Source organism: Sciurus carolinensis, chromosome 1, assembly GCF_902686445.1.
Source record: "Sciurus carolinensis chromosome 1, mSciCar1.2, whole genome shotgun sequence".
Classification (NCBI taxonomy): Eukaryota; Metazoa; Chordata; class Mammalia; order Rodentia; family Sciuridae; genus Sciurus; species Sciurus carolinensis.
This window is the reverse complement of record NC_062213.1, coordinates 146,622,358-146,641,596: the sequence shown is the minus strand read 5'-3', so window position 1 is coordinate 146,641,596 and position 19,239 is coordinate 146,622,358. Positions and strand designations below refer to the sequence as shown.

At 35.1% G+C, this 19,239-nt stretch overlaps 1 protein-coding gene across 3 annotated transcripts in view; it reads left to right on the top strand.

Moving 5' to 3' along the window:
* Acadm (acyl-CoA dehydrogenase medium chain) overlaps positions 1-12,607 on the top strand; it is a 36,951-nt gene extending 24,344 nt beyond the window's left edge. For 2 of the 3 annotated variants that reach the window (XM_047558184.1, XM_047558167.1), the window contains exons 9-12: positions 284-424; positions 1,265-1,360; positions 10,046-10,294; positions 11,680-12,607. In XM_047558184.1, coding sequence (XP_047414140.1) covers positions 284-424; positions 1,265-1,360; positions 10,046-10,294; positions 11,680-11,751 — 558 coding nt within the window. In that variant the 3' untranslated portion in view covers positions 11,752-12,607. The remainder of the gene's footprint in view (positions 1-283; positions 425-1,264; positions 1,361-10,045; positions 10,295-11,679) is intronic. The other variant, XM_047558177.1, reaches the window with a different exon arrangement.
* The last annotated feature ends 6,632 nt before the right edge of the window (positions 12,608-19,239 follow it).

The following is a 19,239-nucleotide window of genomic DNA, read 5'->3' as shown; positions in this document are numbered from 1 at the left end:
CAATTCGACTGGGGTTTGGCAAACAGGAGGGTTTTGCAAAGGTCTAAATTGTGGGCCACATGGTCTCTGTTGCAACTTATCAATTCTGCCATTGTGACAAGGAAAGTAGCCATTGAAAATATATAAATAGACAGGTGTGCTTGAATTCCAGTAAAGCTTTATTTACAAAAACAGATTAAGGCCATAGTGTGTTGCCCCTGCTTTAGATAACTGGATCAAGGCATCCAACATTGGTTGAAGTTGAGACAATATAAATATTAAAATATGACAATTTTCCTGTTAGGAGTTAAACATGGGCCAGCGATGTTCAGATACAAGAGGAATTGTCTTTGAAGATGTGAAAGTGCCTAAAGAAAATGTTTTAATTGGTGAGGGAGCTGGTTTCAAAATTGCAATGGGAGTTTTTGATAGAACCAGACCAATAGTAAGTAATGAGTTGATAATGTTTATAAAATCCTTTATTACATTAAGTAAATTTTATTTTAACATCATGTGCTTGGTGGTTTGTTTTTATATACTGGGTATTGAACTCAGGGGCACTTAAACACTGAGCCACATCCCCAGCCCTTTTTTGGGTTTTATTTAGAGACAGGGTCTCCCTGAGTTGCTTAGGGCCTTGCTAATCTGCTGAGGCTGACTTTAAACTTTCCATATTCCTGCCTCAGCATCCAAGCAACTAGGATTACAAAACTTGGTGTGTTGTTAAATATCTTTATTTCAGTAAGAGTGAAGGGGAAATGTTAATTTTATCTTATGTAATTCTTCAGCTTTTTTTGCTACTCATAGAAATTATTTTAGCAGATGCAAAATTAATGTAGCTTCTGTAGATTTATAGAGAGGCAGTCCACATACTTGGACATTTTTGTTGATTATGTACTCATTTCTTATTCCTTTAAGAGTATTTCCCCTCAGAAGGTTTTCCCTTTTCAAACAGAGAATGTCTGTCTTCTAGGTTATGATCCTGCACCTTACAAATGCCTACCATTACCTTTTTGCAGGGAGGGTTGGTACTGGGGATCAAACCAAGGGCTTCTTGCATGCTAAGTGCATGCTTTACCACTAAGTACATCCCCAGCCCTTGCCACTACCTTTAATTCATAAATAATGTAAGCCTGTCTCTCCTCACCCCCCATTCTCCAAATGCCTTAAGCTATAGGTAATTTTCTCTTTACATAATCCTTAATTTAGAATCTTAGGCAGGTAGCCATATATTGTGTTTTAAAGACAACATTAACTTTTGCTTTATAAACTGTTAAAATACTAGGTAGCAGCTGGTGCTGTTGGATTAGGGCAAAGAGCTTTGGATGAAGCTACCAAGTATGCCCTGGAAAGGAAAACTTTTGGAAAGCTGCTTGTAGAGGTAATTTAACATTGTGCTTGTTTTGTTGAAATGTAAAGACATTCATTATCATCTGAATACTCATTTCTACTTTGACAGTAAGAATATAACTAGAGTATTATCAGAATGGTTTTTAAGGACAAATTTTCTTTAGACAGTGCCAGTAACCATTGGTTGCTCTGGAGATTAAGTTAAGAAGAAAAGGAAAGCTAATATTTATTGAGTGCCTCTTGTATACCTTCGACACTATACTATGTATTTAAGTACATTTTCTAATTCTCCCAGTAACCCTTTTTTTGATGGTACTTTAAATTTAATCTCCCTTAAAGATTAAGAAATTGAGCTTCAGAGATACAAAGTAATTTTTTCAAGTCCACATAATTTAAAAGCCACAGATCCAGGATTCTACTTTATGCTTTTAATCCACATTACTTTCTATGTCTTCTTGTGTATCAGATTTTAGTACCAAAGAGTCAGGTCTACTGTTCTAAATACTTAGCACACATGAACATTTAATACTCTCAGCAATCCCCATTACTCCCATTTGACCCATGAGAGAATTAAATCTCAAAAACATTTTACCATTCAAGCTAGATCACAAAACTAACATGAAGCAGAACCAGTTTTTTGTACCTGGCCTGTCTGATTCCAACATATTATACTGTACCTTTATAAAGTTTATCAATCCTACCTCTTAAATGTGCCTTGATTCTTTCCTGCATCCCCATATTACCACTGTTACAATCTTAATTATATTGGTATCGCTTCCCTTGAGACTACTGAAGGGATTTTCTAATTGACTTCTCAAATCCATCTTTCTCACTGCATTTTCTAAAATAGGCATCCCAAATCCTTATCACCTGCTTTAAAATAATAAATATTCCCATTAACCAATTGAAAATTAAAAGGCCAAGTCTTGTATGAATTACCACAGAAATTCTTAACTCTTCAAATACTAATTTCCCTATTAACTATATTCTGTCCTTTATAACCTACCACATACAGTGAACCTACTATTTGTATAACTATATGTTAGTGATTCTCTCAAACCATCTTTGGTGAAAACAATTTTGTTTTTAATTTCCAATCAATTGTGACCATTATCTAATAAAATATAACAATGAGTCAACCTAAATTGAGTGACAAAGGCTGACTCTGAAAGAAAGAGTTTATTTGAAAATAGTAAGGAATTATAATATGAATATGCATGCTAGTACAGATCATAGTCACATCAGAGGGAGTTGAGACTACAGGAAACTCTTAAAGACAAAAGAAGTTCATATAAGTTGTTCTAAAGCAAAGACCATTGGGGACTTGTTGCAGAGGTTCACATTAGCTCATTGGTAGAGACAGCCATTAATAGGCAAATATTCTTGAACAAGCAGATTATCTGAAATTCTGTAGTTTTGAGGAATTCTTTATGCATGTCCTGTCATAGACATAACATGTGTGAGGACCCTTCCTTTATGGCCTCTGAATTCTGTTTCGTTAGGGTTTGACCTAAGTACTTCATTTTGTTAATGGCAACTTTCACAAATGTCACAAAATGTTAAATTGTTGTAAAAGTTTCTAAATGCTTGCTGTCACCTTCTGTACCATGAACCAGTAATAGGTTGTAGACTACCACTATGGACAGACCAAATTTGGATTAGTACTTCTCTATATCTCTTAACCTAAATTTATCTCTCTATTCTGTATTCTAGAGGATTTTCTTAGATCTTTGCAATTTTCTGATCCTATTGCATTTTTTAATGACAGATTTTCATTTTCATAAGATATATTTGGTTTTCTACTTCTTTTATGGTATTCTGGTTTTTTAACATAGTATCTCTTTTCCTTTTATCACCATAATCATGTAAAAATTCTTCATTCATAATCTACTTCAGATTTTATTCTGTTATCTCTGGATCTTTTAGCACCAGTCTTTTAGTTTATTGTATCAGGCAACTTCATTCTGGCCAGTTATCTCCTGTTTTAATTTTTGCTTATAAACTTATCTGCAGGAGTTATTATTTTTCTAAGTACATTGTTGAAGCATTCTTAAGACTGACTTTGGTACTTTTTTTCTATTTTTGTCAGGCACCACAAAGATTTACCATTCTAAAATCTGTCATTTTACATTAATTTTTCCACTTGGGACTTCTGTACAACAGAAGCTGTGTATACATTGATCTATACTTTAAGAGATTTCTCATCTTCCCTTCTTTTCCCTTCTCTTTTCAGCCTCCTAGTCCTGGCAGGAGATAAGCTTCTTTTTTTTTTTGAGGGGAGTTACTGGGCATTAAACCACTGAACCACATTTCCATCCCTATTTTGTATTTTATTTAGAGACAGGGTCTCACTGAGTTGCTTAGTGCCCTGCTTTTGCTAAGAGTGACTTTGAACTCACAATCCTCCTGCCTCAGCCTTTTGAGCCACTGGGATCATAGGCACGTGCCATTATGCCCAGCGAGATAAGCTTCTTTGTGACCTTTTCTGTCCGGATAAGCAGAGACTTTTAATTTCCCTTTTGAAAAGAGAAGCTCTTATGAGCAGGGACTCTTGGTTTTAGCTCCTTATCTTTGTCATGCTTACATCCAAATCCTTTGTTCTTGTGTGTTTTTAAAACTCCATCCCCTGTTGGGCCATTGGACCCAAATCTGAGTCTTCTATCTCATCTTTTCTCTGATGGATTTAAATTCCTTTCTGGAGTCCCTTAGAAATTTCTTTCTTTCCTTTCAGCTCTTTTTCTTTCTTTCTTTCTTTCTTTTTTTTTTTTTCTTAATCAAATGTTTTTTATTGACTCATTCATGTTGCCAGAACTACATGTGTACATTACATTAAATATTAGTTTAGCTTATTCATAAATAGATAATATCTATAAACACTGCCAAATTAAGATCTGTCATTTTCTGTTCTTCTTACTAGATTATCTGAAGATAACTCTTTTGACTCTTCTTCAACTCAGTATGGAATCTTCTCCTTTTGTGTTCCCTTTCTTATAGGTTCTGAAGATTCTTAATAAGTATAGAAAAAGTCATATGAGGAATTCCTAGTCTTTGCTTACTATTTAATTTAAAATACAGTCTTAGAGATTTATCATTTATTTCTACTGAAGATTTGCTTCCTTCTTAAGTACTTTGCAAAATACTGTCTGCATTTTTAATTAATAAGTATAGTGATATAATATCATAATTCTCTGTCACCCTTTTACCAGGTACCTGCGATCTGTGTGCTGTTTGCAGCTCCAATCTGCCAGTTTATGTTCTCTGTATACAGTATCATGATTAAGAAGAGTCACCTCATTTTTGAAATCCACACTTAACTAATTGTTTAGGCATTTCATGTAAGGTATTAGGAAACAACATACTCCTCTGTTAATGTACAGAAATTTGGAGCCAAGTAATATAAAACACTTAAATCTAATTTGTGATAAAACATAGTTTAATACTACTCATATTGTTGTTTTTCTGTCCATATTATTTATTTTATTTTATTTATTTATTTAATTTTTTGGTGGTGCTGGGGATTGAACCCAGGGCCTTGTGCTTGCATGGCAAGCACTCTACCAACTGAGCTATCTCCCCAGCCCCTGTCCATATTATTTAGATTCCTTTATGACCCTCTCTGCCATCTACTTTATTCTTCTTTCTGTTTCTTTGACACTGAAATATTAAGTTAACACTATAGGGCCTATTAATTGCTTTCTAAAAAGAAATCATATTTTATTATACCTGCTTTTCCTTTTTCTAATTCCAACATAACCAGCCTTGGTATAGTTCTTAATTATTCCTCATTTTATTTCTGTAATTTCTCTGACTCTTACTTTTTCTAAGGAACTGGTTTATATGTAGGTTGTGTCTATTAACTCCAAACAGAAAGATTAGGATTTTTCTAATTTTTGTTTTTGTTTTTGGTACTGGGGATGTAACCCAGGGGCACTTTACCACTGAGCAATATCCCCAGCCCTTTATAAATTTTATTTTATTATTTTTTTTATTTTGAGACATCGTTTCTGTAAGTGACTGAGGCGGACCTTGAATTTGCAATCCTTCTGCTTCAGCCTCCTGAGTAACTGGGATTACAGCTGTGTGCTACTATACCCAGCTGGCTTTTTCTTTTTCTTTCTTTTTTTTTTTTTCTTTTTTTAAGGGGACTGTTTAGAATGGTACTCTAATCAGAACTTTCTCGTTCACTGGTATGTTTATTGTTGTTATCACTTCTCTTTAAGTGAATGCTGTGTCTGCTTCTTATCTTCATTTTGCTTAACCTGATGTGACTGCCTGATAGCTGCCAAAAGTAGAAGATGGTATTTTTTTCTTATCAATGATTAAAACCAGAAACAGTTACAGATTATAGGAAGAGAAAAATTCCTTAGTGGCAATAATTGAATGTTCTTTTATCCTATCAAAACCATTTGAGCTGGGTGTGGTGGTGCATACCTATAATCCCAGAAACTCAAGGGACTAAGGCAGAAGGATCTCAAGTTCAAGGCCAGCTTCAGCAATTTAGTGAGGCCCTAAGCAACTTGGTTGAGAACCTTTCTCCAGATTAAAAAAAAAAAAAAAAAAAGTTTAAAATAATGGGGATGTTGCTCAGTGGTAGAGTGTCCCTGAGTTCAATCCCCAGCACCACCAAAAAGAAAACAAACAAAAAACACTTTGAAAAAAAAAAGAAAAAAAAAAAACACTTTGGGTGAGGTTGGTGTAGTGTAGTCTGGGATAGTATGAAAGAATCTATTAAGAATGAACTCCCATTCTATTGATGATTATTGCTAATTAGCAATAACTTTTCCCCCACAGTGACCATTTCTTGATAGTAAAATGGATGAGGGGGGAAATGCTATAAAACTTGATTTCAAATATGATTTACTTAGCAAGAAAAAATATTTACATTTCTTTTTCCTTTCTTTGTTGTTTTTTTTTTTTTTTTTTCTGTTTTACATTCTTCTCTATGAATGGTGGTCAGTGGCAGCCCAGTTAGGAAGAATGGAAAATAATTCACTCTGCCATACTGCATAATGAAACTTAGCGCTGCCAGTATTAGTCTTCTCTTTGGAAAACAGTGTGACTTAATAAAAAGAACCTGTACTGAAAGTCAAGACTAAATTTGAGTACTCCTTCAACAAAGGAGGATTTTGACACCTTGAGCAATTTAATTAGCTTCCTTCAGCCTCAATTTCCTCACCTGTTAAGTGGGAACTATGAAAACTCTTTCCCTGTGTGATCTTATGTGATTCTATGGCTTTAAAGACAAAATATGTGTCAGTTACTATAAATTATGTCTGTAGCCCTGATCTCTTCTCTGAGCTTCATGCTTGGATTTTCAGATGCCTCCTTAACTTCTCCACTGGTAGGAATTTCAAAACTAAATTCACTGTTTGTTCCTTCCCTCTTCCTTAACTATTTTTTATGCTCAAAATTCTGCCAGTATCTTCTCATCACATGCAGATTAAATTCTAAAGTCCTTACAGTGATCTTCTATCAACCACATTGTCTTTTTACTGTCACTCTTCCCCTAAATATATTTAAGAATAGTTCTTTCATTTCATTCAAATTTCATTCACTTCCTCATTATTTCACTAATGATCTCCTCTGTTCACTCTATGTACAAAAATACCTCCAACACTCTATATAGTAATCCTGCCCTTTTTTCTTCACACTCTTATTACTTCCCAACATTATCTCATATATGTGTTTCTTTTATTTTAAGAGTTTTTTTAAAGATGTTTTTTAGTTGTATATGGACACAATGCCTTTACTTTATTTATTTATATGTGGTGCTAAGAATCAAACCCAGTGCTTCACACATGCTAGACTAGTTCTCTACCACTGAGCCACAACCTCAGCCCATGTGTTTCTTCTTATACTCTCACTGGAATGGAAGCTCCATAGGAGAAAGGATTTTTTTGTTTTTAGAAACCTATATACACTTATCCCTTAGGATATGTTTTGACTATTAACTTCTTTTTCATTTAACAAATAGTAATTGAACACCTACTGTATTAGAATTCTAATAACTGGATGCTTTTTCTTCTCAGGCACTATTCTAAGTGCTTTTCATGTATCAATTCATTTAATCCACAGACTACTATGGAGTGGGTACTATTATTTTCCTTTATCACATGTAAAAATATTAGGCCTACCTAACATGTGGTATTCCAAGGAATAGAAAAGAGGTTTAACAGTTTCTTCCTTCAGGAACCTTTAATGCTACTTTGGGGATAAGATACTATTATAAAACAAATATTCAGAAATAACATAGGGTAGTATAAAATTCAAGTTAAATCTAAGAACTACAAGGCAGAGTAACAAACCAAAAGCAAAGAAGTGGTCATGGGCTGAACATACCACAGGAAGTCTGAACTGGGTTTACCAACTGAATGAGACTCACTGGGACCACACCAGATATTTTAAATCAAAATCTCCTGAGGCATATGAGCAACTTAGAGAAACTTTCTGTTATGTATCAGCTTGCCAAAACTGTGGTAAAATAAACACTCGCCTGTTGTCAATAGAAATATAACTCTTGGTGCAACTTTTATGAACCACATTTGGCAATATATCAAAAGTACTTATCATTGGGCCCACATAATGTAATCCACAGCTATAGCCCATAAGATTTTTAACTTTCATTTCAGCATTGTGTAGAAAAAAACATTTATTGTCCATAGAAGGGATGGATTATTTGTCACTGTAAAAAATAAGGAATTCTTGGGCTGGGGAGAGCTCAGTCGGTAGAGTGCTTGCCTTGCAAGCATAAGGCCCTGGGTTCGATCCCCAGCACCGCAAAAGAAAAAAAAAAAATAAGGAATTCTTTATGCATTGATACAGAAAACTCTCTGAGACTTAGAAGAAAAGCAGAATGAAATCCTGTCAACATAGTGGGCTAGAATATGTGTAAAAAAGTGGGAGATTATAGACATGTTTGCTTTCATGTGTTTAAAATATCTGTGAGGATTAAAAAAAAACAAACCCTAAACACTAATTAACTCTTAGAAGGGGAATTAAGTGGGGTGGGAAGTGAGCAGATATGATCGAAGGAGGGAAAGAAACATTTTCATAATATATCTGTGTTAGCTTTGTGTTGCCGTGACAAAATACCTAAGATAATCAACTTATTCAGAGGAAAGGCTTATTTTGATTCATGGTTTCAGAGGTTTCAGTTCATGGTCACTAGACTCTGTCACTTTAGACCTGTGGCAAGACAGAACATAATGGCCAGGAACATGTAGCAGAGCAATTTCTTCCTGGCAGCCAGGAAGCAAAGAGAGAGAGGAAGGGGCTGGGGTCCCAATATACACTAAAGGGCTCGCCCCCAGTGACCAGCTTCCTCCACCTAAGCCCCACCTCCTAAAGTTTCCACCATCTCCCAATGCAACATCAGCTGGGGACCAGGCCTTCAGTAGGAGAGCTTTGTGGGGACATTTAAGATCTAAACAATAACAACATTCACTTACACTTTTTGACTTTGAATTGATGGCTATTCTACTTATTCAAAAATAAAACAAAAATGTTTTTTAAAAAGTTGAAAGAAGTAGAAATAAGGGTGGATATTACCCTGCTTATTGCACACAGGAGTTATTTTCATACTGGATACGTATGCCTCCTGTAAGACCTAATTATGAGTGATCTCAAGCAACTTGTTAAATTCCAAAGCAGTGCAGCCAGGTTTCTGTTACACATATAGTGAATATATGAAATTAAACAGTTCATATATATTTTTTTTAATGATGATTTGTTTATGTTAGTATGTACTCAGGTCATAACATGTGGTTTTCATAACCTCAAAGTCTTTAAAATCTGGTTTGATATTGCTTACAAAAGGAACAGGTTTATAGTCCTCTTTATTATTTCTGAATGCCTGTAGGACTTCTTTAATGTATGTTATTTAAAAGCTCATGTCCTATTTTATTGTAAAATATTTTTATAACAATATGTTAAAGTAAGTAATTAAACTGCTCTATGATTCTACCATCCAGAGATAATTGCAGTGAATATTTTGTTCTTTAGTCTTTTTTCTATGAGTGTATTTTTCCAAAGTTTTAATCATACTATATATTTGAAAATTTCACATAATATATGGTAACCATGTTCTATCCTATAACAAATCTTGACAATATAAATCATAGAGCACTTACCATCTATTATTGACAATATTTGTTTTATGTCTGTCTGGTTATGAATCTCCAGGGCATACAAAGCATGTTATCAGTATCTCATACCTTGTCATGTTATTTTTTCTACCTGTAGCAATTTTACTAATAAAATATCCCAGAAGACACTAGGAGGATACATATAATTTGTGGTGTTTGTGCATAAGCTCATACCAGTCATGAGAAAGCATACCCAAATTGAGGGACAGTCTACAAAAAATGATCAATCAGTGTTCTTCCAAAGGGCAAAGGTCATGAAAGACAAAAATTGAGCAAACAACCTGTGAGAACTTATGACGAAATAGTTAAATTCAGTGTGTGATCATGGACAAGAAAGGATAGTGGAAAGCCTGACCAAATTTGAGTAAGGTCTATAGTTTAGCTAATGACATACCAATTATGAATGTCCTGTCCTTGATCATTGTAATATAGTTGTATAATACATTAACATTAAAGGAAGGGGGGTGCAGCTTTTCTGCAAGTCTAAAATTAATTTTTATAAAAAGTTATAGGAGAAAAAATTTTATATTTTGTCAAGAGGTATCTTTAAATTGCTTTCTTTTTAATTCTAGCACCAAGGAGTATCATTTTTACTGGCAGAAATGGCAATGAAAGTTGAACTAGCTAGGTTAAGTTACCAGAGAGCTGCTTGGGAGATTGATTCTGGTCACCGTAATACCTATTACGCCTCTATCGCAAAGGCATTTGCTGGAGATATTGCAAATCAATTAGCCACTGATGCTGTGCAGATTTTTGGAGGCTATGGATTTAATACAGAATATCCTGTAGAAAAACTAATGAGGGATGCCAAGATCTATCAGGTAAGATTAAAAATGATTTTTGTTGTTTATTAGGGGATAGAATTTTCATAAATAACAGATTTTTAATTAGAGATTTTATGCCACTAGTCATATAAAAATTCACTATTATGGATGGCTGAACTGTTTTAGAACCAACCAGCACAAAAGAGAATGTTATTTTTTATTAAGTAAAGGTCGTAAGAGGGAATAGGCTAACAAAGTAAATGGTGCAGACATGTTTATATGTCTGGATCAATGTTCTTTGAGTATTAACTTCTTAACTAATTGTAACCACATTTTGCTCTCCCAAAAAGTATGCATGCCATTTAAAATAGAGTCTTGCCTGATATTTCAGATTCATTAAAAACATAGTTGTAGTCAGATGCCAACATGAGAAGACAGTGATATTTGATTTCTAAATTAAATTGGTTAGAAAAACTTAGGTGTAAATTAGCAAATAAGATGAAAATGGACATGTTCTTCATTTATGGCTTAATTACAAGCCATGCTCCTTAATATTCCTTCCCTTGCTGCCCCACCCCCTGGATTTATTTGACAAATCCAGTCATTTGAAATCTTGAGTGGAATTAGAATGCTAGACATGAAATGTTAGACAGAGTGCAGCCTCTCCATTTAAACTTGAAAACACTGAGGACCAGAATTTTTGCCTTATCCAAAATCACAAGTTTATCTGGTAATAGTCTCCTTTTCCTAAGGCTTATTATTATTATGTTATTATCAATCATTTAACTTTTCTCTATCATCTAAGAAAAGGAACTAACAAATGGCTAACTAGGGTTAGAAGCTTAGAATGGAAGTGGGTGCTTACTAATGGGAACATGTAGGTAACCAAAACCAAATCTTCCCAACATCTTTATTTCTTTTAATACCTCTGTTCCCTAAGGAGCTAGAGAAAAACTTCAGGTTTAATAGTAAGAATAGAAAATTATAGAAAGTGATGGGATAAGAAAATTCAGAAAAGATTTGTTAGAGTAGGATAAGGGCTGAAATTCATATCCCTGATCTCTCAATGATTCAGTTGCATTCAGTTCTACTGAGGACAACGCCTCACTTGGTTACCAGTGCTCCTGTGAACTGAGAGCAAAAATGGGAGATAGGTATTTCAGAAATTTTTAATGTTAGTTTTCCCAAACTGTACGAAACATAAATATCCTCTTCTTTGAAGTTTTGAAGACTTTTTTCCAAAGTTTGATAGAATGATTTTAAGCTATTCATGCAGGTTTCACAAAATCAGGTTACAGACTGTCTTTATGCTATAGACCCTATGTATAGTTTGATTCAGTTTAGTATTAAAATTAAGCTTCTATTGTTGTCCGAAATGTTCAATGAATCAAGATATTTATGTACAGAAAATGTTTTAACCTACTTTTATATTTTTCTTACAGATTTATGAAGGTACTGCACAAATTCAAAGGCTTATTATAGCTCGTGAGCATGTTAGCAGGTATAAAAATTAAAAGAGATTGCTATAGAAACATGGTTAATCATTGAATAATTATAATATGATCCACTATTTATGCTTCAGAAAAGCAAAAGTGCTTTAAAATTTGTCCAGTGAAAATATTCTTATATAAATATAAGTATTCTTATATAAATCTATGCCATTGATTCTAATATTAGTTTGCACTTTTGTTTAACAACTCTATGATTGCCCTTTTTTCAAATAGATTTGGTTTTATTAAAATCATGTGTTGTCAGCTGTGTGTGGTGGTACACACCTATAATCCAAGCTACCTAGGAGGCTAAAGCAAGAGGATCACAAGTTTGAGGCCAGCCTGGGCAACTAAGTGATTTAAATTAAAGATTTAAATTTTAAAAAAAAGTTTTTTTAAAAGGATTGGGGATGTAGGTTGACTTGCCTTGCTTAGCATGTGTGAAGCCCCAAGTTCAGCCCCCAGTACTGTGGATCCTTTTGTATCACTGTACTTAAATTATATTAGCCAAGAAAATTATATTTGTCATTTTGATGCCTTAAAGAAACAGAAATGCCTTGGAATTTTATTATTTTCCAGTGACATAAAAATTGGGATTATGAATTCAAATATGACAAAATTTACATTGAGAAAATATTGTAGGATCTGGATAACATCAAATAATTTACTGGTGACTTTGTAGATTTAATGGTATTATTGTATTAAAAGAGTCTACAATTTGAAATGCACTTGCTTTCAGTTCTGCACAATAGTCAAAATATAATACTCATATTTGCCCTTTATACAACTGTGAGAAATTTCTTGAAAATCTTTTAATTTTAATACCGACCTCATGTTTCCCTGGCCTTATTTAAATCAATAAAACTTGCCCTAAATTATTTTTATATGACTCTGTTATTCTCTAGGTAACCTTTTTGCTTATTGTATACAATCTTATTCATGTGCATGCATTTGAAAGGGAACTTAAATAAAATTATCTGTTCAGTGCTAAATAGCGTATCTTTGTGTATCTTTCCAGAAGTTTTATTACTTCATGTAATATATACACTTTATATATTTACTATGATGAGAAGCAGGTCGCATTTTGATTTTAAACTGCATAACGTTATCCACTATATTTTTAAAATCAGACTATATTATTATGAAAGACCTCAGAAAATATAAGAACCAAAGATTGTGAATTTAATGTTTTGTAATTCAAAATATGTATTGCAAATATGTTACACTAAATTGAGATGCTTTCTAATACTACTTCTGATTCTTCACTTCTTCTGTTTCAGTATATCCTGTATTTCAGTTCTATTCTGATAATCACCCAAACTTACAAGTCTCACAAGACTGCCTTCACTTCAGAGACCACTCTTAAGTCTTCAGTCCCCAGGCGACCCTTACTTTGTCCAACATGACTACAAATTCAGGTATTCCCATGAGCCCACCTCAAGTTTAATAATTTACTAGAATGGCTCATAGAACTCAGGAAAACACTTTATTTACATTTACCTATTTATATATTACAAAGGATACAACTCAGGAACAACCAGTGGAAGAGATCATAGGGCAAGGTATGGGGGCAGGGGCACTGTATGGAGCTTCCCCCAGCACAACAGATTCCCAGCACCTCTGTGTGTTCTCTAACCTGGAAGTTCTCTGAATCTCATCCAAGAGTTTTTAATAGAGTTCAATCTCTAGTTCCCCTTTTGACCCCAGAGGACAAGCTAAAAGTTCTACCCTAAACAAAACAAACAAAACAAAATCCCTGCAAACTGGATGGTGTAAATAGAAACTTATTTTCTCAGTTCTGGAGGCTAGAAGTTCAAGATCAAGGTGCCCTTAGGTTGTTTTCTGGTGAATCCTCTCTTCCTGGCTTGTAGACTGCCACCTTCTTGCTGTATCTTCACATCTTCTCTGTGCTTATACCAAGGGTTGGGTTAGGGGGATGTCTAGTATCTTTTCCTCTCCTTATAAAGTCATCAGTTCTATAAGATTAAGGCCCTACCTATGACCTTAATTAACTCCCTAAAGACTGTCTTCAAATTCCTTCACACTGGGAGTTACAGTTTTAGCTTCTCAGCTTGGGAATTTGGAGGCAGAGGGTCCTATTCACACTTCAGCCCATTTCATCACAATCTAAATGACCTTTCTGGTGATCAACTCCCTCTTGAGGGGTCCACCCTAAATCACCTTATTAGCATAAATGCAGGTGTGGTTGAAAAAGGCTCATTTTGAATTACAAATGATACTTTTATCAAAGTATCAGTTTTCCCAAACTTTTGGAAATATAAATATCCTCTTCGAAATTTTGAAGATTTTTTCCCAAAGTTTGGTAAAATGATTTTAAGTTTATTCTCACAGGTTTCATAAAATCAGATTTCAGACCCTCTATATGCTACAGACCCTGTATGTGATTTGATTCTATGCCAGAAACTGGTCAAAGACCCAATATTTATTATACCACAAAAATAAAATTTTTAAAATGTTTAAATGGCTTTTTTTTAATGCCAATATTGAAATTGTATTTTAATGACACAAGATTGGTAAGATTTAGAGATTTCTTAATTGATTACATAGAAATTGCAAGCTAAATAGAGCATATGCATTTCAAATGCAGATTTGAATTTACAATATGCAGATCCAAAATTTTACCTACCAATTTAAAACACAAAGCTTATAGAAATGATATAAATGTACTCCAAGGCCATATTAAAATACTAAAGTATGCTGTTTAGTATTAAGCAATTATATAATTTTATATCAATTATAACTTTTGAGTCACATCAAATTAAGCTACTTTAAGCAAAGAAGACAAAAATATTTTGAATACACTGAGATGTCTCATGGATCTGAAGTGCAGGATTGAAATAATTTACAGGAAGGGACTATAACTAGAATACTCAAGGAATCCATGAAATACATGTTCTTACTCTGAACATTTCTTACTCTCACATTTCATTTTTCTTGCTCTATAGTCTGGCTTTCTCTGCTTCTTTGATCCCACAATAGAATTAGACCTGTCTGTAGCATATTTATAATATTAAATTGACCATCACGTATAGACTTTAACTGGCTAGGATTGAGATAGAAATTTAGGGATACAGAAAAAGAAAGATACAGTGAGTCTCAAAAGAGAAGTTCTACTTCATGTACAAACAGAAACAACATGTATCCCATTTGTTTACAATAAAAATTAAAAAAAGAGAAGTTCCCATCAAACTTGAAATGCAAAATAAACAACTTGTAAGCAATGCAGGAAATGGAAAAGAAAGGGGAAAAAATGTCATTGATATGGCTTCTAGAATTAGTCATCAATTTTAATACATTACTCATTATTAAACAGAAGAGATCTTTGGAGATTAAAAACTAAATTCCACAGGCAACAGTGTTTTTGGTTTATTTTTTAACATGTGTTTGAGTTAGCATTTTCACTGCTGCAACTAAAAGATCCAACCATAACAATTGTAGAAGAGGAAAAATTTATTTGAGGGCTCACAGTTTCAGAGGTCTTAGTCCATAGAAGGCTATCTCCATTCTTCAGGGCTCCAGGTGAGGCAGAACATCATGGCGGAAGAGTGTGGTGGAGGGAAGGGGCTCCCATAGTGATCAGGAAACAGAGTTCTCCACCTGCCAGATACAAATATATACCCCATAGCCATGCCCCCAATTCCCACCTCAAGCCATACCCTACCACTTCCATTACCACTCAGTTAATCCCTATGAGGATTAATTCACTTATTGGGTTAAGACTCTCACAACCCAATCATTTCTCCTCTGAACCTTCTTGCATTGTCTCAGTGAGCTTTTGGGGGACACCTCACATCCAAACCACAACATGACAGATTTTAACTCATTAAAACTGTTATAAAAATTGAAGAGCAGCCAGCATGGTGGCACATGTAATACAAAGCTGCTCCCCCACCCTTTCCATTGCATCACAACCTAGTTTGTCAGTCTGAAAGCTGCTTCCCTACCTCCCAACTACTGTCAGTCTGTGAACATCCTAGTTAGCTATTGGTTCATCAGTCAGCTTGCAAGTATCCTTCTCCATTATTGGTCCCCTGTTAGCCTGGCGGGATTCTAAAAGATAGCATCACCGTCATCTTTAATCTTGCTTTTCTCTCCCCTACTCACTTTCTTTCTCCTCCTAGCTTTCCACTCTCTAGTGTGCGCCCTTTCTCTTTCCCTTTCTTTTCCTCTCATTTTCTCTTACCCTGTAGGGAGACACTGTTTGCCTAATAAACTCCCTTATGTGATTTCCCGTGTCCAGCATGGTTTTCGTGGGATCCCTTACAGCACATACCTGTAATAGCAGCAACTCGGAAGTCTGAGGCAGGAGGATCACAAGTCAAGGTCAGTAGCCAGGCCTTGACCAACTTGGTAAGACCCTGTCTCAAAAACAAAACAAACAACAACAAAAAAAAAAAAAAAAAAAAAAAAAGAAAAAGAAAACAAAGGAACTGGGGATGTGGCTCAGTGGTTAAGCACCATAGAGTTCAATCCCTGGTACATAAAAGAACGTTGAAAAGTAGACATATAGCAAATCCGTATTTGCTAACTGATAAGAAACTGGTTGATAACATGAAAAGGCAATAAAATCTGATGTGTCCATCTTTTCTACAAAGAAGAAATAAACTGTAGGTTATAGTTTATTTGTATTACTTGCAGTTTTCTACAATTTAACTTCTACCCTTAGAGAGAGTTGTGAAACAGTTTAGTTGCTATGGTTTGGATGAGTGTTGCCCAAAAGTCCATATATAAAGGTTTGGTCCCTAGGGTAACTGTATTGGGAGATGCTGTGGACCTTTAAGATGTGAGACCTAGTAGAAGGTCCTTAGACCACTGGGGATGTGCCCTGGAAAGGGATTGTGGGACCCTGACCCAACAGCTCTCTGCTTTGGTTGGAGATGAGCTTTTTGCTTTGACACTCCCAGTCACTGCCACCCATACCATAAAGTGGTGCAGTTAAGCAGCAGCCCTTGCTTTATTGTGGTATGCTGTTTAGACTTTGAACCTTTAAAACTGAACTAAAAGCTTTTTGTTTTGTAAAGTTAATTGCCTCAGGTATTTCATTGTAGAAATGCAAATCTAACTAATATGTTAGTCAGCTTTTCATCACTGCGACAAAATACCTGAAAAAAAAAAAAACTTAAAAGAGGAAAAGGATTATTCTGGCTCACAGTTACAAAGGTTTCAATACATAGTCAGCTGCTTCCACTGCTTTGGGCCTGAGGTGAGACAGAATGTCATGGTGGAAGAATGTGGTGGAGAAAAGCTGTTCACCTTGTGGTAGCCAAGAAGCAGAGAGAGAAAGGGAGGGAGGATGGATTGGGGACAAGAAAATTCCTTTCAGAGCACACCTCCAGTGACCTAATTCCTCCACCTTAGGCCCCAACTTCTATTTTTTCTACCACCTTTCAATAATGCCATCAAATTATTAGTCCATCCAAGGATTAATCCATGATCCAGTTTTCTTCCAACAGTTCCACCTCTGAACATTTTTATGCTGGGGTCCAAGACTTCAACAGATGAGTCTTTGTGGGTACCCTTAATATCCAAACCATAACACCACTCAACAGAAAGATAATCAAAGGTACATATCCCTTCAGATATATACAAAGGATTCATTAGGTAGTACTTAGTTCTCCACTAAGAGGGCATCCAGTAATTCTTTTTATCTATTTCTAAATCTTTGATGATGTTTAACAGTCTCTTCCTTATGATCATAAGTAACCTGTTAAAATTATTTTGATTACAAACAGGCAGGTTTTATTAGGTTTGATCTGGTTATTTACCTAGGTATAGCAAGAGTGTTAACCCTTCAGACCTCCTCAAATTTGCTTGCAAATACACAGCCATAAAATATTGAATAATTACTAAGTCCACAGGATTAATTTCTATCTGAAAGTTTTCATAAAAATCCTAACATTAGACTTTTAAAAGGCTCTATAACTTGCTATACCAAGGCTAGGGAACCAAACCCAAGAAACTCTCCACTAGGTTTTTCCTGTAGTAAGAATTTGGGTGAGATTTTTCTCCTGGGCATCTTCAAACATTTACTAGATTTCTGGACCTGCCAACCAGTGCCCTTCATTAGCACCTGTAAGACTGGAATTGGCATTATTTCATTTTTTAAAATTTATTATTATTATTATTTTTAGCTTTTAATTTTTTACAGATGGTGTTTTGATTCATTGTACACAAATGGGGTACGTAATTTTGTTTCTATGTTTGTACACAATGTAGATTCATACCATTTGTGTAATCATACATGTACATAGGGTAATGATGTCTATCCCATTCCACAATTTTTCATACCCCCCTCCCTCTCATTTCCTTCTACATATTCTAAAGTTCCCCCATTATTCTCTCATTCCCCACCCCCATTATATATCATTCTCCACTTATCAGGGAATGCATTCGGCCTTTGGTTTTGGGGGCTTGGCTTATTTCACTTAGCATGATATTCTCCAATACCATCCATTTATTTGCAAATTCCATAATATTGTTCTTCTTTATGGCTGAATAGTATTCCATTGTGTATATATACCAGAGTTTCTTTATCCATTCATCTGTTGAAGGGCATCTAGGTTGGTTCCACAATCTAACTATTATGAACTGAGCTGCTATCTATTTCAGTTTTATTGCAACAGTTTTGTAGGCATTGACACCACATATGAAGTCAATTTGTTTTGGATAGTATTTGACATAACTGATTATGAATTATTCTCAAAGAGAAAAATTTAGGTGTAGTTTTGGTTAACAAAATGAATTTATTCACTTATATCTAGGTAAAAAGGAGTATATTCTCCTGTTGAATACTGCCATGAAATACAAGGAGATTCAGTACAAGAGTTTCTGAATTCTGAGGGCTTAAAAAACATATAATTTAAGTTTACAAAAACAGAGCCCACTAAATTTTACTTAAGTTGCTGTAGGTAACATCAAGCTCTGAGACTTCAGTCTGGTTTGCAGGTTCATGACTGGACAAAAGTGGGACATGATCTGTAGCACTCTGGTGTGCTGGGCTCCAGAGCTCAAACAGTAGGAAGAATATGACAGCCCTGTGGTAGACGTCTGAAGCCTGGGTGTCTTCCTGTACCTCATGGTCACAGGGTGTCTCCCAGTTAATGGGATCACCTTTGGGCAGCTGAGGAAGCAGGTCTTGCATACAAAGTACATCTTCTCCCACATGTCAGCCAAGGTGAGAAGCTTCATCACTCAAATACTGATTATGGACCCCACACAAAGGCCCACAGTAGACCAAAACATGGGGCACCAGTGACTGGGCCAGAGTGAGGAATACTCACTGAGTCATTCAAGTGAGTACCTTTCCACACACATGTACCCCTCAATAACAATGGGCATGTTTGACCCGGGTTATGGCCTGTATGATACCTGGTATTTGTGACAATCAGAAAATTTGATGCAGTAATGGTGATACAACTGATGCTCTAGCACCAGAAAAACCAGAGGGCAGACTGAACAGTGCCAACTTAAGCCAGAGGTTTGGCATTTCCC